Source organism: Oncorhynchus kisutch, unplaced genomic scaffold (assembly GCF_002021735.2).
Source record: "Oncorhynchus kisutch isolate 150728-3 unplaced genomic scaffold, Okis_V2 scaffold1511, whole genome shotgun sequence".
In the NCBI taxonomy this organism is placed as follows: Eukaryota; Metazoa; Chordata; class Actinopteri; order Salmoniformes; family Salmonidae; genus Oncorhynchus; species Oncorhynchus kisutch.
In genome coordinates, this window is record NW_022263456.1 from 21731 (window position 1) to 48104 (window position 26374).

The 26374-nt window shown below is 40.1% G+C and overlaps 1 protein-coding gene across 1 annotated transcript; it reads left to right on the top strand.

Moving 5' to 3' along the window:
* Window positions 1-5: 5 nt before the first annotated feature.
* On the top strand, window positions 6-22756 carry LOC116366503 (WAP four-disulfide core domain protein 3-like; the record flags this gene model as incomplete). Its single annotated transcript, XM_031818609.1, has 9 exons — window positions 6-124; window positions 942-1073; window positions 1811-1947; window positions 10280-10397; window positions 11215-11352; window positions 12017-12153; window positions 20883-21000; window positions 21818-21955; window positions 22620-22756. Coding segments are annotated over exons 1-9 (1158 nt in total), but the record flags the coding sequence as incomplete, so codon positions are not given.
* Between the last annotated feature and the right edge of the window lie 3618 nt (window positions 22757-26374).

Below are 26374 nucleotides of genomic sequence, written 5' to 3' on the forward strand. Positions count from 1 at the left end.
TCTAACAGTCTTGAAGTCAGCATGGACATGAATTTGTCAGCGCGTTGTGCTTTGGTTCTTTTTCTGTTGGCATTTGTAGATTTGAAAATAGTCTCTGCTGCAGAAACGGAAGGCACATCTACAGGTGAGTTGTTCTAATTAGCCTACTTTGCATTATTTGTCATGAAACACACTGTGACAATTTGATGATTTATTTTAAGAAGCCTGCTACACTTGACTTAGGTGTTAAAGCCTACCTAATTGGTTATAAACAATAGCCTATAGTTGTGCATAGCCCCTTTGCAACCTATTTTGTTGCAACCTTACTAAGAAATACAAGCCAGCCATTATGACTTTGAAACAACCCAGCCTACCCTTGGCCATTTTACGCATACACTGTCAAATAAATTCTAGTTGTTTCAACAAATGATTATGAAGTAAGTGGTTCCAAAGCCTTTTTCAGTTTATTCAACTTCTAGATAAAAATGTTACCTGAACTTATCATTTTTAGTTGGCCCAAACTTAGCTCCAACTTGAGAAAACATATGCAACAATTCAGTCAACATATAATGATGTGTTTGTCAATTTGTCTCATATGTTCATTTAACTAGAAATTATTATTTCTGCATCTTAATAGCACTGTTTGTGTGTCTGTGTGTAACTACCTGCACAGCCCATTTGAGTTAACATACAATGTTTTCAACCTACTTCTTTGAACCAATAGATTGTGAGTGTTCAGAAGGCTGTCATGCATTTTCATGGGTGTTATGGGGGAAACATTGATGATGGGGGACAAATGTCTCCAAAACTATTAATTAGACACTAAATTACTTGGAGTATGGCCTACAAACTTTCCAGAGATGCAAATAGATTTTCATAAATTGGTTCAGTCCAATTGTGTCTATGTCTCTTTGTGGCAAGTTGGGTTCCCTGACATCTGCTCAAATTGTGTTGTCCCAAAGCAAAGCCTGGAGTGTGCCCTGTTAGACGATGGGGGATATGTGCAGAGTTATGTTCCAATGACAGTGACTGCCCCAATGACGAAAAATGCTGCCACAATGGATGTGGGCATGACTGCATTGCACCTTACACAGGTAGGATATGGTCCCAGAGTGACAGATACACCCATCTATTGCATTCATTATTGCTGCATTACTTTGGAAACAAGAAAGATGGAGCTTGTAATGTACATTTCATTCACATAGATCAATATGTTTCACATACACTCTCATTAGAGCTGAGACACTCAATTAAGAAGATTTCTGAGAGCCATGTAGGTATTTAGAGTTTTATATGTATATATATAAATATATATATATATATATATATATATATATATACACCATAAACATTTTGTAATGGGTACATTTAAGACCAGTAAAGCTCATATTTAATTTAGAGTGATCAACACAATGTTTAGTATAGAGCTTCTGTAATACACATGATTTCCATTGTTCTTCTTGTGACATTCAAGGTGTGGGTTGATGCTCACTAGACTTGATGATGAATGTTATGGATTGTTCTCATATCTGTTGATAGTGATTGACGCCAGACTGGAGGTCCCAGTAGAAGGACCGAGGACACACTGATTATTCACTGTTGTATTGTATTGATGACATTGTGGAACACTGTGTGATTCTGTAGCAGCTGACAATGTCACCGCTTTCTGTTTTGACTTCCTACAAATGCAAATGCCTATTTATCGTAACCATCTCCTCACAAATATGACTGATTTCCAGAAAATGGTTCAGTCCAATTTTGTCCGTGTTCATGTCTCTTTGTGGTATGTCGGGTCCCCTGACATGTCTGCTCAAATTGTGTTGTCCTAAAGCAAAGCCTGGAGTGTGCCCTCGTAGACGATGGGGCATGGGGATGTGTGTGGAGTTCTGTTCCAATGACAGTGACTGCCCCAATAATGAAAAATGCTGCCACAATGGATGTGGGCATAACTGCATTGCACCGACACAGGTAGGAATGGTCCCAGAGTGACAGATACACACATCCACTGCATTCATTATTTGCTGCATTACTCTGGAAACAAGAAAGCTGGGGCTTGTAATGTACATTTCATACACATAGATAGATATTTTTCACATACACTCTCTTTAGAGCTGAGACACTCAATTAAGAAGATTTTCAAGATCCATGCAGGCCTTTAGAGTATATACCAATGTTATGCAACATCTATACACTCTGAGTATACCAAACTTTAGGAACACTTTCCTATTTTTGAGTTGCACCCCCATTTGCCCTAAGAAAAGCCTCAATTCATCAGGGCATGGGGTCTACAAGGTGTTTAAAGCGTTCCATAGGGATGCTGGCCCATGTTGACTCCAATGCTTCTCACAGTTGTGTCATGTTGGCTAGATGTCCTTTGGTTGGTGGACCGTTGTCGGCAGGGTAGCCTAGTGGTTAGAGCGTCGGACTAGTAACCGAAAGGTTGCAAAAGCAAATCCCTGAGCTGATAAAAATCTGTCGTTAAGAACAAGGCAGTTAACCCACTGTTCCTAGGCCGTCATTGAAAATGAGATTTTTTTCTTAACTGACTTGCCTAGATAAATAAAAGTAAAATATTTCAGGGAAAAAGGATTTTGGGAATATCAGGCTGAGACTTCAGAGGAGTAGCAACATACGTTTCTTACGATACAGCAATTCACAGAACTTTAAGCTGACAATTTGTCAAGGGCCACCAACAAAATTCCAACTCATTGTAATAGTAAGACCTCAATGGAAAGAATCAGTGTACAGATGATTTCCAGTGTTCTACTTGTGACACTCAAGGTGTGGATTGATGGTCACTAGACTTGATGCTGAATGTTATGGATTGTTCTCATATCTGTTGATAGAGGTTCACGCCGGACTTGAGGTATAAGGGCCGAGGACACACTGATTATTCACTGTTATGTTGTATTGATGACATTCTGTGAACACTGTGTGATTCTGTAGCAGCTGACAGCCTGTTTGTTTTGACTTCCTACAAGCCTCTAGAGCTGGTGTTTACAGAACATTTGGTGCTGTCTGATTAGAATGTAAAGGACATGTCTCCAAGATGCCAGTTAGACATTTTCTATGCTTCTGTGCTGGAAGTGTCTCCCTGTTGCAGCTTGTAATAAACTGGATATAATTATTTTCTAAATAAAAAAGAATTAATATTAACCAATCCACCTCTTTGGAGGACACAAATATTTTGGAGTTTTACAGTTTTTCTGCTGTATATTCATGTACATACATTTTACATATACATTTTATATGGATATCGGCAGTGTATCAAACCAAAATCGGCAGTGTATCAAATACTTGTTCTCCCCACTGTACCACAAGAGAACCGTTACATGTATATTCATGCACATACATTGTACATATACATTTTACATGTATCGATTTATTATGGATAGATTTGATTGACTTTACCTGCGACTGCTTTTCTCGATTGTTATCCTGGAAATTCCTATTACACGTATGTTTCTACTGTATAACTAACAACTTTTAATTTGTTACCATAGTGAAGCCCGGTCGCTGTGTCCTGCCCAACGGGACCTACATGTGTGCCGAGTACTGTTACAAAGATGGCCAGTGCCCCGAGGAACAGATGTGTTTCCGGATATGTTGATTCTATGCCTGCAGTGAGCCATTGAAGCTTTATTGGAAATTCTTATTAGTTATAAGAAATAAGTAGAAAAATACAAATCATTACATGTACAATTATGTCTATGAAAACTGATGATTTTATGCAATAATAAATATGAAAAATGATCATAGCTTTTATGGAAACTGGACCATTTTCATGGGCAGTATGTGAATTGACAAACGGCAGTATGTGAATGGACAAACTCATGTGGACTGCTGAATTTGAATAAAACAAGATTTTGAACACCTGTGCTTGGTTTTTTAGGGGGTTATTTGAGACTCGTGTGGTGCTCATGTGAATATCCTTCATTTTCCGGCTTCAGACCAATGCCTGTTCTCAGTTTAAACATAGTGTTTTGTTTTTAATTTCCATGGTTTTTACACCGGAAGGTGATCGTGCAACCTTATTATAGAACATTATAATTAAGCAAAAATGCACAAGGAGGTGTGGTATACGGCCAATATTCCATGCTAAGGACTGTTCTTAGCACGTGCCTTCACATACAGCCCTTGGCCGTGGTATATTGGCCATATACCACAAACCCCCGAGGTTCCTTATTGCTATTATAAACTGATTACCAACGTAATTGAAGCTGTAAAAATAAATGTTTTGTCATACCCGTGGTATATGGCCTGATATTCCACGGCTGTCAGCCAATCAGCATTCGGGGCACGAACCACCCACTTTATAATATAGTTTAACACATGCTCTCCTTGTGAATCTTCACGATGTTGTACGTTTTATTTATTGATAAGATCCATGCTCATAATCATACTGATCATTGCTCACAGAAAATTGGCGGGAGCAAGGAAACAAAGACTGAAGCAAATATTTACTATGCGATTACACAATGTAGCTGGCTAGATAGACGACTACACGAGCCGGAAATATGGCCGAGCTGTTCTCAGTTGAAGGGTTCTGAAATATTCTCTCTCGCCGAGTCGAGTTGTGACCGTGAATATCGTCATCCATCTCGGTGGAAACAACTTGGACACACAAAGGGGACAGCCCTGGTGCGTCAGATGTGAGATGATTTGGAGGAAGTCCGCATGTCCCCTGGGACAATGGTGAGCTACTCTGACATCAAACAGTGGAATATTTGCATGTTCCTCCGTGGCAGGCGCATGCCCACAATCCACCACTTTGCATTAAATCACTGTGTCCCTGGGCAGTACCATAGGGCAGGGTTTCCCAAACTCGGTCCTGGGGCTCCTCCTGGGTTCACGTTTTGGTTTTTGCTCTAGCTCTACACAGCTGATGAAAATAATCAAAGCTTGATGATGAGTTGGTTATTTGAATCAGCTGTGTAGTGCTAGGGCAAAACCACCAAATGTGCGCCCAGTGGTACCCATGTTAACAACCATTCCTGAACCTGACTACAAAAACAAGCCACCGATGGACAGTACCAAAATAGATACTCTATTGATTCTGTTCAATGCCCCATATACTGAGCATTCTTTTTGTAGCGGGAATCTTATATAATAGCTTAAATTAAAAAGAAAATATTACTTCAATAAATCTGATGCCATGGTATTGGGATATCGAAAATCTGTTCCCAACTATCTTGAATTTTATGCGGTATAGTTGTCAACCCTCTTGACCATAAGTGAAACTGATACATTTTACGATTCATATTGGTCATTTTAAGCCATTTACGATTAATTAATTCCTTTCTCTTTTAAGTAATTGCCTCTTCCATTTTCGTGGCAGAGCTGCGATGAACTGGTTATAATTTTGTATTGAGCATACATTTCCTTATACTGTGATTAATTGCTTGTGTGACATAATTTGACCTTTGTTGTTTACAATGTCATTCATTAACATGACACGTTCCTTATGCATTCTCTACAAGAAAAAGTTTTTTCCTCTATCGGTACTTTCGAGATTTGACATTATTTGCTGCCTCTTCTGGAGGATAACATTTAAATAGTAGCCTACTCTGTTTGGCTTAATTTAAAAATGATACTTTAAACAGAGTTCCATTGTCAATCCACCAGAAATGGATGGTTTTAATTTGTATAACCGCAAAGAGAACCGTTTTTGAAAATGGCTGTCTAGCACAGGTGGTTGGTGGCACCTTAATTGGGGAGGAAGGGCCAACAAGTGCTCAGCATATGTGGGGAACTCCTTCAAGACTGCTGGAAAAGCGTTCCAGGTGAAGCTGGTTGAGAGAATGCCAAGCATGTGCAAAGCTGTCATCAAGGCAAAGTGTGGCTACTAAGAAGAATTTAAAATATATTTTTATTTGTTTAACACTTTTTTGGTTACTACTTGATTCCATATGTGTTATTTCATAGTGTTGATGTCTTCACTATTATAACACAATGTAGAAAATAGTAAAATAATAATAATAATAATAATAAATGAAAAAACCTGGAATGACTAGGTGTGTCCAAACTTTTGACTGGTACTGTATGTAAATGAGATATTTCTGTATTTCACTTTCAATAAATTAGCAAACATTTCTAAAATCATGTTTTCACTGTCATTATGAGATATTGTGGGCAGATTCTTTTTTAATGCTTTGCTGGTGGTGAAATTAGCAAAGGGGGGATGGGGGGATTGGACTGTGAGGTTACTTTTGCAAGGGTTGGATACTCCCAATTGCTAACATGTATAGAGAGCAATAGTAATGATGTCTCTTTGTAGGGACTAACTCCATCATGGTTCTTTGAACAAAGCCTATGGGAAAATGTATTGAGTTTTTGTAGGGTTTTTGGATAAACGCTGAAATTACGTTTTGTGGTGAAGACCGGTTTGGGAGATCTTATACGTTTTGTTCTATGAGATAATCTTCATCAGCTAATGTCACTTTTTGCGAATTTTGAAGCATTTATGTAATTAAGAAAAGCATTTATTGACTAAAAACATTATGTTACTCAACATAGAGTTTGTCTGAAGTTACACATCACCATATCGCAACAGCGTGACCGTTTCGGAATATTGTGTGCTTATTGTTTAGAAAGTATTTAGTATTTATTATGTATAAATAGCCCACACTTTAGATGAGGCCACGCAAAAAGACTTAACTGATGATTAGTAAAGTCGTTTATAAAGACCTATATTACATATCTTGTGTAATGGTCTTATGAATATTAGTGTAACGATGTGCGCTGAGAGTTGGGAAGCAAGTTCAGGGAGTGAGTGATTTAATCAATAAACAAAACATAATAGAAAACAAGAAACACAAACAACGCACAGACCAAACTGAAACAGAAACAATGACGCCTGGGGAAGGAACCAAAGCGAGTGACAAATATAGGGCAGGTAATCAGGGAGGTGATGGAGTCCAGGTGAGTGTCACAACACACTGATGACCGTAACGATGGTGACAGGGCTGCGCCATAACGAGCAGGCTGGTGACCTAGAGGACGGAGAGGGAGCACACGTGACATTTGCCCCTCCCTGACGCGCGGCTCCAGACACAGGACGCAGACCAAGATGACGGTCCCGGGGATCAGGAGCAGACCGGTCACCTCTGATAAGGAGCCGGAACCTGTCGACCTAGAGCAACAGAGATCTTATAATAAATGCTCGCTTAGAGACAAGTAACACTGAAACATGCACGAGAGCATCAGCTGTTCCGGACAACTGTGTGATCACGCTTTCCGCAGCCGATGTGAGTAAGACCTTCAAACAGGTCAACATTCACAAGGCCGCAGGGCCAGACAGACTACCAGGACATGTTCCCAGAGCAGGCGCTGACCAACTGGCAAGTGTCTTCACTGACATTTTCAACCTCTCCCTGTCTGAATCTGTAATACCAACATGTTTCAAGCAGACCACCATAGTCCCTGTGCCCGAGAAAAACTAAGATAGCCTGCCTAAATGATTACCGACCCGTGGTACTCATGTCTGCAGCATTCACCACACCAAAAGATCCACACACTATGCAAGCTCTATTGCACTCCACACTGCCCTGTCACACCTGGACAAAATGAACACCTATGTGAGAATGCTATTCATTGACTACAGCTCAGTGTTCAACGCCATAGTGCCCTCAAAGCTCATCACTAAGCTAAGGACCCTGGGACTAAACACCTCCTTCTGTAACTGAATCCTGGATTTCATGATGGGCCGCCCCCAGGTGGTAAGGGTAGGGGCGCGTGCTCAGCCCCTTCCTGTACTCCCTGTTCACTCATGACTGCACGGCCAGGCACTATTCCAACACCATCATTAAGTTTGCTGATGACACAACAGTTGTAGACCTGATCACCGACAACGATGAGACAGCCTATAGTGAGGAGTTCAGAGACCTGACCGTGTGGTGCAAGGACAACAACACCCACTCAACGTGATCAAGACAAAGGAGATGATTGTGGACTGCAGGAAAAGGAGGACCGAGCACGCCCCATTCTCATTGACGGGGCTGTAGTGGAGCAGGATTCAAGATCCTTGGCGTCCACATCACCAACAAACTAACATGGTCCAAACACACCAAGACAGTTGTAAAGAGGGCACGACAAAACATATTCCCCCTCAGTAGACTGAAAAGATTTGGCATGGGTCCTCAGATCCTCAAAAGATTTTACAGCTGCATCATCGAGAGCATCCTGACAGGTTGGTTCACTGCCTGGTATGGCAACTGCTTGGCCTCTGCCTGCAAGGCACTACAGAGGGTAGTGCTTACGGCCCAGTACATCACCGGGGACAATCTTCCTGCCACCCAGGACCTCTATACCAGGCGGTGTCAGAGGAAGGCCCTAAAAATGGTCAAAGACTCCAGCCACCCTGGTCATAGACTGTTCTCTCTGCTACCGCACGGCAAGCAGTACCGGAGCGCCAAGTCTAGGTCCAAGAGGATCCTAAATAGCTTCTAACCCAAGCCATAAGACTCTTGAACAGCGAATCAAATGGCTAATCACTTTGTCAACCACAACATGTTATAGACTGACTGTACAAAATATTATGAACATAGACTGATATAGACTGACCAGGTGAAGCTGCGATCCCTTATTAATTTCACCTGTTAAAACCACTTCAATCAGTGTAGATGAAGGGTAGGAGACAGGTTAACAGTCAGTCATATAGAATGTGATGTGTATAGTCCTACGACGTTATTGTGAGAGAATAATGTAAGAAAATCCAATGTTGAGAATTTATTTAGTCCGCCAAATAGTTGTCCGCTCTAAGCTACAAGATATCAGTGTAGTAAAATGATAAAAGCGTATAGGTCTGCCCATCATGAACAAGACAGATGAGAGAGAAAATATTTGATAGAAATTCAAAAAGTTATTTTGGGACATGTATAGGCCTATTTCTTAAAACGAATTACAAGTAAAAAATCATATACCATGTAAACATTTCCCAACCGTTGCCCAAAAATCAACCCATCAACAGTGTTATAGCTCTCCACATACTGTACTTTGAAACATTTCGTTATGAATGATTATACATTGTGGATTTTCACCTGCAGTTTAACAGTCATTGAACTACAAACTCAGTTGAAGACACACTATTGAAAATCAAATCAAATCAAATGTTTATTTGTCACATACACATGGTTAGCAGATGTTAATGCGAGTGTAGCGAAATGCTTGTGCTTCTAGTTCCGAACAATGCAGTAATAACCAACAAGTAATGTAACTAACAATTCCAAAACTATATATATATAGTTATATAACTAGATATATGAATGAGTGATGGTACAGAGCGGCATAGGCAAGATACAGTAGATGGTATCGAGTACAGTATATACATATGAGATGAGTATGTAAACAAAGTGGCATAGTTAAAGTGGCTAGTGATACATGTATTACATAAAGATGCAGTAGATGATATAGAGTACAGTATATACGTATACATATGAGATGAATAATGTAGGGTATGTAAACATTATATTAGGTAGCATTGTTTAAAGTGGCTAGTGATATATTTTACATAATTTCCCATCAATTCCCATTATTAAAGTGGCTGGAGTTGAGTCAGTGTGTTGGCAGCAGCCACTCAATGTTAGTGGTGGCTGTTTAACAGTCTGATGGCCTGATGGCCTTGAGATAGTTGTGAATTGTTTACATCAAATTTTGACTTAATTTCTGGACAATATTACTGTCCATTTGGGGGACCACTTTTGGATCAAGAGCACCCCCAGAGGCACAAGTTCCATATATCCTCTTTAATTATTCTCATTACATGTGACCTAAGCAAGTGTTCGGATCCGAACTCGGAATGTAATTTGATGGGCATAGGGACCCTGCAGATGCATTGTTCCTTGTGCATTCATCTTTTCTATGGTCTCTCCCCAATGATGTATATAAACCCTGGATTGCTGATGCTTTGTAATGGCCAATGAGAGGCTTTGAAGCCACAGGCTGCCACATTGGCACATCCCAGAAAGAGCAGTCCTCTATAGGAATGAATGGAATTCTACAATATTTAAATCAAATGTTTCAAGGACACAATTTCATGTATTTAAGTAATTCTTTGTTGTGGTGGGGGCAGTAACATTAACACTCTCAAAATATAAAATGTTCATGTTCAATTCAATTCATATAATTTGCATGTATGCATTAAGGTGTCTGTAATAGAATATATTTGTCAAATGAAGGAGGAGTACCAAAATGGCTGTGCGATGGCTTCAAAGCAGCGCTCCCCTCTTAGTCATCTAAGGTTAATACATATTATGGTCTCCTCCTCTTCTATTAAATTGATTTGGACTGCATTTGCTCTAACAGTCTTGAAGTCAGCATGGACATGAATTTGTCAGCGCGTTGTGCTTTGGTTCTTTTTCTGTTGGCATTTGTAGATTTGAAAATAGTCTCTGCTGCAGAAACGGAAGGCACATCTACAGGTGAGTTGTTCTAATTAGCCTACTTTGCATTATTTGTCATGAAACACACTGTGACAATTTGATGATTTATTTTAAGAAGCCTGCTACACTTGACTTAGGTGTTAAAGCCTACCTAATTGGTTATAAACAATAGCCTATAGTTGTGCATAGCCCCTTTGCAACCTATTTTGTTGCAACCTTACTAAGAAATACAAGCCAGCCATTATGACTTTGAAACAACCCAGCCTACCCTTGGCCATTTTACGCATACACTGTCAAATAAATTCTAGTTGTTTCAACAAATGATTATGAAGTAAGTGGTTCCAAAGCCTTTTTCAGTTTATTCAACTTCTAGATAAAAATGTTACCTGAACTTATCATTTTTAGTTGGCCCAAACTTAGCTCCAACTTGAGAAAACATATGCAACAATTCAGTCAACATATAATGATGTGTTTGTCAATTTGTCTCATATGTTCATTTAACTAGAAATGATTATTTCTGCATCTTAAAAGCACTGTTTGTGTGTCTGTGTGTAACTAGCTGCACAGCCCATTTGAGTTAACATACAATGTTTTCAACCTACTTCTTTGAACCAATAGATTGTGAGTGTTCAGAAGGCTGTCATGCATTTTCATGGGTGTTATGGGGGAAACATTGATGATGGGGGACAAATGTCTCCAAAACTATTAATTAGACACTAAATTACTTGGAGTATGGCCTACAAACTTTCCAGAGATGCAAATAGATTTTCATAAATTGGTTCAGTCCAATTGTGTCTATGTCTCTTTGTGGCAAGTTGGGTTCCCTGACATCTGCTCAAATTGTGTTGTCCCAAAGCAAAGCCTGGAGTGTGCCCTGTTAGACGATGGGGCATGGGGATATGTGCAGAGTTATGTTCCAATGACAGTGACTGCCCCAATGACGAAAAATGCTGCCACAATGGATGTGGGCATAACTGCATTGCACCTTACACAGGTAGGATATGGTCCCAGAGTGACAGATACACCCATCTATTGCATTCATTATTGCTGCATTATCACATAGATCAATATGTTTCACATACACTCAAATTAGAGCTGAGACACTCAATTAAGAAGATTTCTGAGAGCCATGTAGGTATTTAGAGTTTTATATGTATATATATAAATATATATATATATATACACCATAAACATTTTGTAATGGGTACATTTAAGACCAGTAAAGCTCATATTTAATTTAGAGTGATCAACACAATGTTTAGTATAGAGCTTCTGTAATACACATGATTTCCATTGTTCTTCTTGTGACATTCAAGGTGTGGGTTGATGCTCACTAGACTTGATGATGAATGTTATGGATTGTTCTCATATCTGTTGATAGTGATTGACGCCAGACTGGAGGTCCCAGTAGAAGGACCGAGGACACACTGATTATTCACTGTTGTATTGTATTGATGACATTGTGGAACACTGTGTGATTCTGTAGCAGCTGACAATGTCACCGCTTTCTGTTTTGACTTCCTACAAATGCAAATGCCTATTTATCGTAACCATCTCCATTTCCAGAAAATGGTTCAGTCCAATTTTGTCCGTGTTCATGTCTCTTTGTGGTATGTCGGGTCCCCTGACATGTCTGCTCAAATTGTGTTGTCCTAAAGCAAAGCCTGGAGTGTGCCCTCGTAGACGATGGGGCATGGGGATGTGTGTGGAGTTCTGTTCCAATGACAGTGACTGCCCCAATAATGAAAAATGCTGCCACAATGGATGTGGGCATAACTGCATTGCACCGACACAGGTAGGAATGGTCCCAGAGTGACAGATACACACATCCACTGCATTCATTATTTGCTGCATTACTCTGGAAACAAGAAAGCTGGGGCTTGTACATTTCATACACATAGATAGATATTTTTCACATACACTCTCTTTAGAGCTGAGACACTCAATTAAGAAGATTTTCAAGATCCATGCAGGCCTTTAGAGTATATACCAATGTTATGCAACATCTATACACTCTGAGTATACCAAACTTTAGGAACACTTTCCTATTTTTGAGTTGCACCCCCATTTGCCCTAAGAAAAGCCTCAATTCATCAGGGCATGGGGTCTACAAGGTGTTTAAAGCGTTCCATAGGGATGCTGGCCCATGTTGACTCCAATGCTTCTCACAGTTGTGTCATGTTGGCTAGATGTCCTTTGGTTGGTGGACCGTTGTCGGCAGGGTAGCCTAGTGGTTAGAGCGTCGGACTAGTAACCGAAAGGTTGCAAAAGCAAATCCCTGAGCTGATAAAAATCTGTCGTTAAGAACAAGGCAGTTAACCCACTGTTCCTAGGCCGTCATTGAAAATGAGATTTTTTTCTTAACTGACTTGCCTAGATAAATAAAAGTAAAATATTTCAGGGAAAAAGGATTTTGGGAATATCAGGCTGAGACTTCAGAGGAGTAGCAACATACGTTTCTTACGATACAGCAATTCACAGAACTTTAAGCTGACAATTTGTCAAGGGCCACCAACAAAATTCCAACTCATTGTAATAGTAAGACCTCAATGGAAAGAATCAGTGTACAGATGATTTCCAGTGTTCTACTTGTGACACTCAAGGTGTGGATTGATGGTCACTAGACTTGATGCTGAATGTTATGGATTGTTCTCATATCTGTTGATAGAGGTTCACGCCGGACTTGAGGTATAAGGGCCGAGGACACACTGATTATTCACTGTTATGTTGTATTGATGACATTCTGTGAACACTGTGTGATTCTGTAGCAGCTGACAGCCTGTTTGTTTTGACTTCCTACAAGCCTCTAGAGCTGGTGTTTACAGAACATTTGGTGCTGTCTGATTAGAATGTAAAGGACATGTCTCCAAGATGCCAGTTAGACATTTTCTATGCTTCTGTGCTGGAAGTGTCTCCCTGTTGCAGCTTGTAATAAACTGGATATAATTATTTTCTAAATAAAAAATCATTAATATTAACCAATCCACCTCTTTGGAGGACACAAATATTTTGGAGTTTTACAGCTTTTCTGCTGTATTGTCACACCCTGACCATAGATTACTTTGTATATTTCTATGTTTTGGTTGGTCAGGGTGTGAGCTGAGTGGGCATTCTATGTTTCATGTCTAGTTTGTCTATTTCTATGTCTGGCCTGATATGGTTCTCAATCAGAGGCAGGTGTTAGTCATTGTCTCTGATTGGGAACCATATTTAGGTAGCCTGGGTTTCACTGTGTGTTTGTGGGTGATCTGTTCCTGTCTCTGTGTTTGCACCAGATAGGGCTGTTTCGGTTTTCGTTACGTTTCCACGTTTGTAGTTTTTGTATTGATTCGTGTTTTACGTTTGTTGATTAAACATGGATCGCAATCTACACGCCGCATTTTGGTCCGACTCTCCTTCACCACAAGAGAACCGTTACATGTATATTCATGTACATACATTTTACATATACATTTTATATGGATATCGGCAGTGTATCAAATCAAAATCGGCAGTGTATCAAATACTTGTTCTCCCCACTGTACCACAAGAGAACCGTTACATGTATATTCATGCACATACATTGTACATATACATTTTACATGTATCGATTTATTATGGATAGATTTGATTGACTTTACCTGCGACTGCTTTTCTCGATTGTTATCCTGGAAATTCCTATTACACGTATGTTTCTACTGTATAACTAACAACTTTTAATTTGTTACCATAGTGAAGCCCGGTCGCTGTGTCCTGCCCAACGGGACCTACATGTGTGCCGAGTACTGTTACAAAGATGGCCAGTGCCCCGAGGAACAGATGTGTTTCCGGATATGTTGATTCTATGCCTGCAGTGAGCCATTGAAGCTTTATTGGAAATTCTTATTAGTTATAAGAAATAAGTAGAAAATACAAATCATTACATGTACAATTATGTCTATGAAAACTGATGATTTTATGCAATAATAAATATGAAAAATGATCATAGCTTTTATGGAAACTGGACCATTTTCATGGGCAGTATGTGAATTGACAAACGGCAGTATGTGAATGGACAAACTCATGTGGACTGCTGAATTTGAATAAAACAAGATTTTGAACACCTGTGCTTGGTTTTTTAGGGGGTTATTTGAGACTCGTGTGGTGCTCATGTGAATATCCTTCATTTTCCGGCTTCAGACCAATGCCTGTTCTCAGTTTAAACATAGTGTTTTGTTTTTAATTTCCATGGTTTTTACACCGGAAGGTGATCGTGCAACCTTATTATAGAACATTATAATTAAGCAAAAATGCACAAGGAGGTGTGGTATACGGCCAATATACCATGCTAAGGACTGTTCTTAGCACGTGCCTTCACATACAGCCCTTGGCCGTGGTATATTGGCCATATACCACAAACCCCCGAGGTTCCTTATTGCTATTATAAACTGATTACCAACGTAATTGAAGCTGTAAAAATAAATGTTTTGTCATACCCGTGGTATATGGCCTGATATTCCACGGCTGTCAGCCAATCAGCATTCGGGGCACGAACCACCCACTTTATAATATAGTTTAACACATGCTCTCCTTGTGAATCTTCACGATGTTGTACGTTTTATTTATTGATAAGATCCATGGTCATAATCATACTGATCATTGCTCACAGAAAATTGGCGGAGAGCAAGGAAACAAAGACTGAAGCAAATATTTACTATGCGATTACACAATGTAGCTGGCTAGATAGACGACTACACGAGCCGGAAATATGGCCGAGCTGTTCTCAGTTGAAGGGTTCTGAAATATTCTCTCTCGCCGAGTCGAGTTGTGACCGTGAATATCGTCATCCATCTCGGTGGAAACAACTTGGACACACAAAGGGGACAGCCCTGGTGCGTCAGATGTGAGATGATTTGGAGGTAGTCCGCATGTCCCCTGGGACAATGGTGAGCTACTCTGACATCAAACAGTGGAATATTTGCATGTTCCTCCGTGGCAGGCGCATGCCCACAATCCACCACTTTGCATTAAATCACTGTGTCCCTGGGCAGTACCATAGGGCAGGGTTTCCCAAACTCGGTCCTGGGGCTCCTCCTGGGTTCACGTTTTGGTTTTTGCTCTAGCTCTACACAGCTGATGAAAATAATCAAAGCTTGATGATGAGTTGGTTATTTGAATCAGCTGTGTAGTGCTAGGGCAAAACCACCAAATGTGCGCCCAGTGGTACCCATGTTAACAACCATTCCTGAACCTGACTACAAAAACAAGCCACCGATGGACAGTACCAAAATAGATACTCTATTGATTCTGTTCAATGCCCCATATACTGAGCATTCTTTTTGTAGCGGGAATCTTATATAATAGCTTAAATTAAAAAGAAAATATTACTTCAATAAATCTGATGCCATGGTATTGGGATATCGAAATCTGTTCCCAACTATCTTGAATTTTATGCGGTATAGTTGTCAACCCTCTTGACCATAAGTGAAACTGATACATTTTACGATTCATATTGGTCATTTTAAGCCATTTACGATTAATTAATTCCTTTCTCTTTTAAGTAATTGCCTCTTCCATTTTCGTGGCAGAGCTGCGATGAACTGGTTATAATTTTGTATTGAGCATACATTTCCTTATACTGTGATTAATTGCTTGTGTGACATAATTTGACCTTTGTTGTTTACAATGTCATTCATTAACATGACACCTTCCTTATGCATTCTCTACAAGAAAAAGTTTTTTCCTCTATCGGTACTTTCGAGATTTGACATTATTTGCTGTAATAGCCTATGTTCTGCCTCTTCTGGAGGATAACATTTAAATAGTAGCCTACTCTGTTTGGCTTAATTTAAAAATGATACTTTAAACAGAGTTCCATTGTCAATCCACCAGAAATGGATGGTTTTAATTTGTATAACCGCAAAGAGAACCGTTTTTGAAAATGGCTGTCTAGCACAGGTGGTTGGTGGCACCTTAATTGGGGAGGAAGGGCCAACAAGTGCTCAGCATATGTGGGGAACTCCTTCAAGACTGCTGGAAAAGCGTTCCAGGTGAAGCTGGTTGAGAGAATGCCAAGCATGTGCAAAGCTGTCATCAAGGCAAAGTGTGGCTACTAAGAAGAATTTAAAATATATTTTTATTTGTTTAACACTTTTTTGGTTACTACTTGATTCCATATGTGTTATTTCATAGTGTTGATGTCTTCACTATTATAACACAATGTAGAAAATAGTAAAATAATAATAATAATAATAATAAATGAAAAAACCTGGAATGACTAGGTGTGTCCAAACTTTTGACTGGTACTGTATGTAAATGAGATATTTCTGTATTTCACTTTCAATAAATTAGCAAACATTTCTAAAATCATGTTTTCACTGTCATTATGAGATATTGTGGGCAGATTCTTTTTTAATGCTTTGCTGGTGGTGAAATTAGCAAAGGGGGGATGGGGGGATTGGACTGTGAGGTTACTTTTGCAAGGGTTGGATACTCCCAATTGCTAACATGTATAGAGAGCAATAGTAATGATGTCTCTTTGTAGGGACTAACTCCATCATGGTTCTTTGAACAAAGCCTATGGGAAAATGTATTGAGTTTTTGTAGGGTTTTTGGATAAACGCTGAAATTACGTTTTGTGGTGAAGACCGGTTTGGGAGATCTTATACGTTTTGTTCTATGAGATAATCTTCATCAGCTAATGTCACTTTTTGCGAATTTTGAAGCATTTATGTAATTAAGAAAAGCATTTATTGACTAAAAACATTATGTTACTCAACATAGAGTTTGTCTGAAGTTACACATCACCATATCGCAACAGCGTGACCGTTTCGGAATATTGTGTGCTTATTGTTTAGAAAGTATTTAGTATTTATTATGTATAAATAGCCCACACTTTAGATGAGGCCACGCAAAAAGACTTAACTGATGATTAGTAAAGTCGTTTATAAAGACCTATATTACATATCTTGTGTAATGGTCTTATGAATATTAGTGTAACGATGTGCGCTGAGAGTTGGGAAGCAAGTTCAGGGAGTGAGTGATTTAATCAATAAACAAAACATAATAGAAAACAAGAAACACAAACAACGCACAGACCAAACTGAAACAGAAACAATGACGCCTGGGGAAGGAACCAAAGCGAGTGACAAATATAGGGCAGGTAATCAGGGAGGTGATGGAGTCCAGGTGAGTGTCACAACACACTGATGACCGTAACGATGGTGACAGGGCTGCGCCATAACGAGCAGGCTGGTGACCTAGAGGACGGAGAGGGAGCACACGTGACATTTGCCCCTCCCTGACGCGCGGCTCCAGACACAGGACGCAGACCAAGATGACGGTCCCGGGGATCAGGAGCAGACCGGTCACCTCTGATAAGGAGCCGGAACCTGTCGACCTAGAGCAACAGAGATCTTATAATAAATGCTCGCTTAGAGACAAGTAACACTGAAACATGCACGAGAGCATCAGCTGTTCCGGACAACTGTGTGATCACGCTTTCCGCAGCCGATGTGAGTAAGACCTTCAAACAGGTCAACATTCACAAGGCCGCAGGGCCAGACAGACTACCAGGACATGTTCCCAGAGCAGGCGCTGACCAACTGGCAAGTGTCTTCACTGACATTTTCAACCTCTCCCTGTCTGAATCTGTAATACCAACATGTTTCAAGCAGACCACCATAGTCCCTGTGCCCGAGAAAAACTAAGATAGCCTGCCTAAATGATTACCGACCCGTGGTACTCATGTCTGCAGCATTCACCACACCAAAAGATCCACACACTATGCAAGCTCTATTGCACTCCACACTGCCCTGTCACACCTGGACAAAATGAACACCTATGTGAGAATGCTATTCATTGACTACAGCTCAGTGTTCAACGCCATAGTGCCCTCAAAGCTCATCACTAAGCTAAGGACCCTGGGACTAAACACCTCCTTCTGTAACTGAATCCTGGATTTCATGATGGGCCGCCCCCAGGTGGTAAGGGTAGGGGCGCGTGCTCAGCCCCTTCCTGTACTCCCTGTTCACTCATGACTGCACGGCCAGGCACTATTCCAACACCATCATTAAGTTTGCTGATGACACAACAGTTGTAGACCTGATCACCGACAACGATGAGACAGCCTATAGTGAGGAGTTCAGAGACCTGACCGTGTGGTGCAAGGACAACAACACCCACTCAACGTGATCAAGACAAAGGAGATGATTGTGGACTGCAGGAAAAGGAGGACCGAGCACGCCCCATTCTCATTGACGGGGCTGTAGTGGAGCAGGATTCAAGATCCTTGGCGTCCACATCACCAACAAACTAACATGGTCCAAACACACCAAGACAGTTGTAAAGAGGGCACGACAAAACATATTCCCCCTCAGTAGACTGAAAAGATTTGGCATGGGTCCTCAGATCCTCAAAAGATTTTACAGCTGCATCATCGAGAGCATCCTGACAGGTTGGTTCACTGCCTGGTATGGCAACTGCTTGGCCTCTGCCTGCAAGGCACTACAGAGGGTAGTGCTTACGGCCCAGTACATCACCGGGGACAATCTTCCTGCCACCCAGGACCTCTATACCAGGCGGTGTCAGAGGAAGGCCCTAAAAATGGTCAAAGACTCCAGCCACCCTGGTCATAGACTGTTCTCTCTGCTACCGCACGGCAAGCAGTACCGGAGCGCCAAGTCTAGGTCCAAGAGGATCCTAAATAGCTTCTAACCCAAGCCATAAGACTCTTGAACAGCGAATCAATTGGCTAATCACTTTGTCAACCACAACATGTTATAGACTGACTGTACAAAATATTATGAACATAGACTGATATAGACTGACCAGGTGAAGCTGCGATCCCTTATTAATTTCACCTGTTAAAACCACTTCAATCAGTGTAGATGAAGGGTAGGAGACAGGTTAACAGTCAGTCATATAGAATGTGATGTGTATAGTCCTACGACGTTATTGTGAGAGAATAATGTAAGAAAATCCAATGTTGAGAATTTATTTAGTCCGCCAAATAGTTGTCCGCTCTAAGCTACAAGATATCAGTGTAGTAAAATGATAAAAGCGTATAGGTCTGCCCATCATGAACAAGACAGATGAGAGAGAAAATATTTGATAGAAATTCAAAAAGTTATTTTGGGACATGTATAGGCCTATTTCTTAAAACGAATTACAAGTAAAAAATCATATACCATGTAAACATTTCCCAACCGTTGCCCAAAAATCAACCCATCAACAGTGTTATAGCTCTCCACATACTGTACTTTGAAACATTTCGTTATGAATGATTATACATTGTGGATTTTCACCTGCAGTTTAACAGTCATTGAACTACAAACTCAGTTGAAGACACACTATTGAAAATCAAATCAAATCAAATGTTTATTTGTCACATACACATGGTTAGCAGATGTTAATGCGAGTGTAGCGAAATGCTTGTGCTTCTAGTTCCGACAATGCAGTAATAACCAACAAGTAATGTAACTAACAATTCCAAAACTATATATATATAGTTATATAACTAGATATATGAATGAGTGATGGTACAGAGCGGCATAGGCAAGATACAGTAGATGGTATCGAGTACAGTATATACATATGAGATGAGTATGTAAACAAAGTGGCATAGTTAAAGTGGCTAGTGATACATGTATTACATAAAGATGCAGTAGATGATATAGAGTACAGTATATACGTATACATATGAGATGAATAATGTAGGGTATGTAAACATTATATTAGGTAGCATTGTTTAAAGTGGCTAGTGATATATTTTACATAATTTCCCATCAATTCCCATTATTAAAGTGGCTGGAGTTGAGTCAGTGTGTTGGCAGCAGCCACTCAATGTTAGTGGTGGCTGTTTAACAGTCTGATGGCCTGATGGCCTTGAGATAGTTGTGAATTGTTTACATCAAATTTTGACTTAATTTCTGGACAATATTACTGTCCATTTGGGGGACCACTTTTGGATCAAGAGCACCCCCAGAGGCACAAGTTCCATATATCCTCTTTAATTATTCTCATTACATGTGACCTAAGCAAGTGTTCGGATCCGAACTCGGAATGTAATTTGATGGGCATAGGGACCCTGCAGATGCATTGTTCCTTGTGCATTCATCTTTTCTATGGTCTCTCCCCAATGATGTATATAAACCCTGGATTGCTGATGCTTTGTAATGGCCAATGAGAGGCTTTGAAGCCACAGGCTGCCACATTGGCACATCCCAGAAAGAGCAGTCCTCTATAGGAATGAATGGAATTCTACAATATTTAAATCAAATGTTTCAAGGACACAATTTCATGTATTTAAGTAATTCTTTGTTGTGGTGGGGGCAGTAACATTAACACTCTCAAAATATAAAATGTTCATGTTCAATTCAATTCATATAATTTGCATGTATGCATTAAGGTGTCTGTAATAGAATATATTTGTCAAATGAAGGAGGAGTACCAAAATGGCTGTGCGATGGCTTCAAAGCAGCGCTCCCCTCTTAGTCATCTAAGGTTAATACATATTATGGTCTCCTCCTCTTCTATTAAATTGATTTGGACTGCATTTGCTCTAACAGTCTTGAAGTCAGCATGGACATGAATTTGTCAGCGCGTTGTGCTTTGGTTCTTTTTCTGTTGGCATTTGTAGATTTGAAAATAGTCTCTGCTGCAGAAACGGAAGGCACATCTACAGGTGAGTTGTTCTAATTAGCCTACTTTGCATTATTTGTCATGAAACACACTGTGACAATTTGATGATTTATTTTAAGAAGCCTGCTACACTTGACTTAGGTGTTAAAGCCTACCTAATTGGTTATAAACAATAGCCTATAGTTGTGCATAGCCCCTTTGCAACCTATTTTGTTGCAACCTTACTAAGAAATACAAGCCAGCCATTATGACTTTGAAACAACCCAGCCTACCCTTGGCCATTTTACGCATACACTGTCAAATAAATTCTAGTTGTTTCAACAAATGATTATGAAGTAAGTGGTTCCAAAGCCTTTTTCAGTTTATTCAACTTCTAGATAAAAATGTTACCTGAACTTATCATTTTTAGTTGGCCCAAACTTAGCTCCAACTTGAGAAAACATATGCAACAATTCAGTCACCATATAATGATGTGTTTGTCAATTTGTCTCATATGTTCATTTAACTAGAAATGATTATTTCTGCATCTTAAAAGCACTGTTTGTGTGTCTGTGTGTAACTAGCTGCACAGCCCATTTGAGTTAACATACAATGTTTTCAACCTACTTCTTTGAACCAATAGATTGTGAGTGTTCAGAAGGCTGTCATGCATTTTCATGGGTGTTATGGGGGAAACATTGATGATGGGGGACAAATGTCTCCAAAACTATTCATTAGACACTAAATTACTTGGAGTATGGCCTACAAACTTTCCAGAGATGCAAATAGATTTTCATAAATTGGTTCAGTCCAATTGTGTCTATGTCTCTTTGTGGCAAGTTGGGTTCCCTGACATCTGCTCAAATTGTGTTGTCCCAAAGCAAAGCCTGGAGTGTGCCCTGTTAGACGATGGGGCATGGGGATATGTGCAGAGTTATGTTCCAATGACAGTGACTGCCCCAATGACGAAAAATGCTGCCACAATGGATGTGGGCATAACTGCATTGCACCTTACACAGGTAGGATATGGTCCCAGAGTGACAGATACACCCATCTATTGCATTCATTATTGCTGCATTATCACATAGATCAATATGTTTCACATACACTCAAATTAGAGCTGAGACACTCAATTAAGAAGATTTCTGAGAGCCATGTAGGTATTTAGAGTTTTATATGTATATATATAAATATATATATATATATACACCATAAACATTTTGTAATGGGTACATTTAAGACCAGTAAAGCTCATATTTAATTTAGAGTGATCAACACAATGTTTAGTATAGAGCTTCTGTAATACACATGATTTCCATTGTTCTTCTTGTGACATTCAAGGTGTGGGTTGATGCTCACTAGACTTGATGATGAATGTTATGGATTGTTCTCATATCTGTTGATAGTGATTGACGCCAGACTGGAGGTCCCAGTAGAAGGACCGAGGACACACTGATTATTCACTGTTGTATTGTATTGATGACATTGTGGAACACTGTGTGATTCTGTAGCAGCTGACAATGTCACCGCTTTCTGTTTTGACTTCCTACAAATGCAAATGCCTATTTATCGTAACCATCTCCATTTCCAGAAAATGGTTCAGTCCAATTTTGTCCGTGTTCATGTCTCTTTGTGGTATGTCGGGTCCCCTGACATGTCTGCTCAAATTGTGTTGTCCTAAAGCAAAGCCTGGAGTGTGCCCTCGTAGACGATGGGGCATGGGGATGTGTGTGGAGTTCTGTTCCAATGACAGTGACTGCCCCAATAATGAAAAATGCTGCCACAATGGATGTGGGCATAACTGCATTGCACCGACACAGGTAGGAATGGTCCCAGAGTGACAGATACACACATCCACTGTATTCATTATTTGCTGCATTACTCTGGAAACAAGAAAGCTGGGGCTTGTACATTTCATACACATAGATAGATATTTTTCACATACACTCTCTTTAGAGCTGAGACACTCAATTAAGAAGATTTTCAAGATCCATGCAGGCCTTTAGAGTATATACCAATGTTATGCAACATCTATACACTCTGAGTATACCAAACTTTAGGAACACTTTCCTATTTTTGAGTTGCACCCCCATTTGCCCTAAGAAAAGCCTCAATTCATCAGGGCATGGGGTCTACAAGGTGTTTAAAGCGTTCCATAGGGATGCTGGCCCATGTTGACTCCAATGCTTCTCACAGTTGTGTCATGTTGGCTAGATGTCCTTTGGTTGGTGGACCGTTGTCGGCAGGGTAGCCTAGTGGTTAGAGCGTCGGACTAGTAACCGAAAGGTTGCAAAAGCAAATCCCTGAGCTGATAAAAATCTGTCGTTAAGAACAAGGCAGTTAACCCACTGTTCCTAGGCCGTCATTGAAAATGAGATTTTTTTCTTAACTGACTTGCCTAGATAAATAAAAGTAAAATATTTCAGGGAAAAAGGATTTTGGGAATATCAGGCTGAGACTTCAGAGGAGTAGCAACATACGTTTCTTACGATACAGCAATTCACAGAACTTTAAGCTGACAATTTGTCAAGGGCCACCAACAAAATTCCAACTCATTGTAATAGTAAGACCTCAATGGAAAGAATCAGTGTACAGATGATTTCCAGTGTTCTACTTGTGACACTCAAGGTGTGGATTGATGGTCACTAGACTTGATGCTGAATGTTATGGATTGTTCTCATATCTGTTGATAGAGGTTCACGCCGGACTTGAGGTATAAGGGCCGAGGACACACTGATTATTCACTGTTATGTTGTATTGATGACATTCTGTGAACACTGTGTGATTCTGTAGCAGCTGACAGCCTGTTTGTTTTGACTTCCTACAAGCCTCTAGAGCTGGTGTTTACAGAACATTTGGTGCTGTCTGATTAGAATGTAAAGGACATGTCTCCAAGATGCCAGTTAGACATTTTCTATGCTTCTGTGCTGGAAGTGTCTCCCTGTTGCAGCTTGTAATAAACTGGATATAATTATTTTCTAAATAAAAAATCATTAATATTAACCAATCCACCTCTTTGGAGGACACAAATATTTTGGAGTTTTACAGCTTTTCTGCTGTATTGTCACACCCTGACCATAGATTACTTTGTATATTTCTATGTTTTGGTTGGTCAGGGTGTGAGCTGAGTGGGCATTCTATGTTTCATGTCTAGTTTGTCTATTTCTATGTCTGGCCTGATATGGTTCTCAATCAGAGGCAGGTGTTAGTCATTGTCTCTGATTGGGAACCATATTTAGGTAGCCTGGGTTTCACTGTGTGTTTGTGGGTGATCTGTTCCTGTCTCTGTGTTTGCACCAGATAGGGCTGTTTCGGTTTTCGTTACGTTTCCACGTTTGTAGTTTTTGTATTGATTCGTGTTTTACGTTTGTTGATTAAACATGGATCGCAATCTACACGCCGCATTTTGGTCCGACTCTCCTTCACCACAAGAGAACCGTTACATGTATATTCATGTACATACATTTTACATATACATTTTATATGGATATCGGCAGTGTATCAAATCAAAATCGGCAGTGTATCAAATACTTGTTCTCCCCACTGTACCACAAGAGAACCGTTACATGTATATTCATGCACATACATTGTACATATACATTTTACATGTATCGATTTATTATGGATAGATTTGATTGACTTTACCTGCGACTGCTTTTCTCGATTGTTATCCTGGAAATTCCTATTACACGTATGTTTCTACTGTATAACTAACAACTTTTAATTTGTTACCATAGTGAAGCCCGGTCGCTGTGTCCTGCCCAACGGGACCTACATGTGTGCCGAGTACTGTTACAAAGATGGCCAGTGCCCCGAGGAACAGATGTGTTTCCGGATATGTTGATTCTATGCCTGCAGTGAGCCATTGAAGCTTTATTGGAAATTCTTATTCGTTATAAGAAATAAGTAGAAAATACAAATCATTACATGTACAATTATGTCTATGAAAACTGATGATTTTATGCAATAATAAATATGAAAAATGATCATAGCTTTTATGGAAACTGGACCATTTTCATGGGCAGTATGTGAATTGACAAACGGCAGTATGTGAATGGACAAACTCATGTGGACTGCTGAATTTGAATAAAACAAGATTTTGAACACCTGTGCTTGGTTTTTTAGGGGGTTATTTGAGACTCGTGTGGTGCTCATGTGAATATCCTTCATTTTCCGGCTTCAGACCAATGCCTGTTCTCAGTTTAAACATAGTGTTTTGTTTTTAATTTCCATGGTTTTTACACCGGAAGGTGATCGTGCAACCTTATTATAGAACATTATAATTAAGCAAAAATGCACAAGGAGGTGTGGTATACGGCCAATATACCATGCTAAGGACTGTTCTTAGCACGTGCCTTCACATACAGCCCTTGGCCGTGGTATATTGGCCATATACCACAAACCCCCGAGGTTCCTTATTGCTATTATAAACTGATTACCAACGTAATTGAAGCTGTAAAAATAAATGTTTTGTCATACCCGTGGTATATGGCCTGATATTCCACGGCTGTCAGCCAATCAGCATTCGGGGCACGAACCACCCACTTTATAATATAGTTTAACACATGCTCTCCTTGTGAATCTTCACGATGTTGTACGTTTTATTTATTGATAAGATCCATGGTCATAATCATACTGATCATTGCTCACAGAAAATTGGCGAGAGCAAGGAAACAAAGACTGAAGCAAATATTTACTATGCGATTACACAATGTAGCTGGCTAGATAGACGACTACACGAGCCGGAAATATGGCCGAGCTGTTCTCAGTTGAAGGGTTCTGAAATATTCTCTCTCGCCGAGTCGAGTTGTGACCGTGAATATCGTCATCCATCTCGGTGGAAACAACTTGGACACACAAAGGGGACAGCCCTGGTGCGTCAGATGTGAGATGATTTGGAGGTAGTCCGCATGTCCCCTGGGACAATGGTGAGCTACTCTGACATCAAACAGTGGAATATTTGCATGTTCCTCCGTGGCAGGCGCATGCCCACAATCCACCACTTTGCATTAAATCACTGTGTCCCTGGGCAGTACCATAGGGCAGGGTTTCCCAAACTCGGTCCTGGGGCTCCTCCTGGGTTCACGTTTTGGTTTTTGCTCTAGCTCTACACAGCTGATGAAAATAATCAAAGCTTGATGATGAGTTGGTTATTTGAATCAGCTGTGTAGTGCTAGGGCAAAACCACCAAATGTGCGCCCAGTGGTACCCATGTTAACAACCATTCCTGAACCTGACTACAAAAACAAGCCACCGATGGACAGTACCAAAATAGATACTCTATTGATTCTGTTCAATGCCCCATATACTGAGCATTCTTTTTGTAGCGGGAATCTTATATAATAGCTTAAATTAAAAAGAAAATATTACTTCAATAAATCTGATGCCATGGTATTGGGATATCTGTTCCCAACTATCTTGAATTTTATGCGGTATAG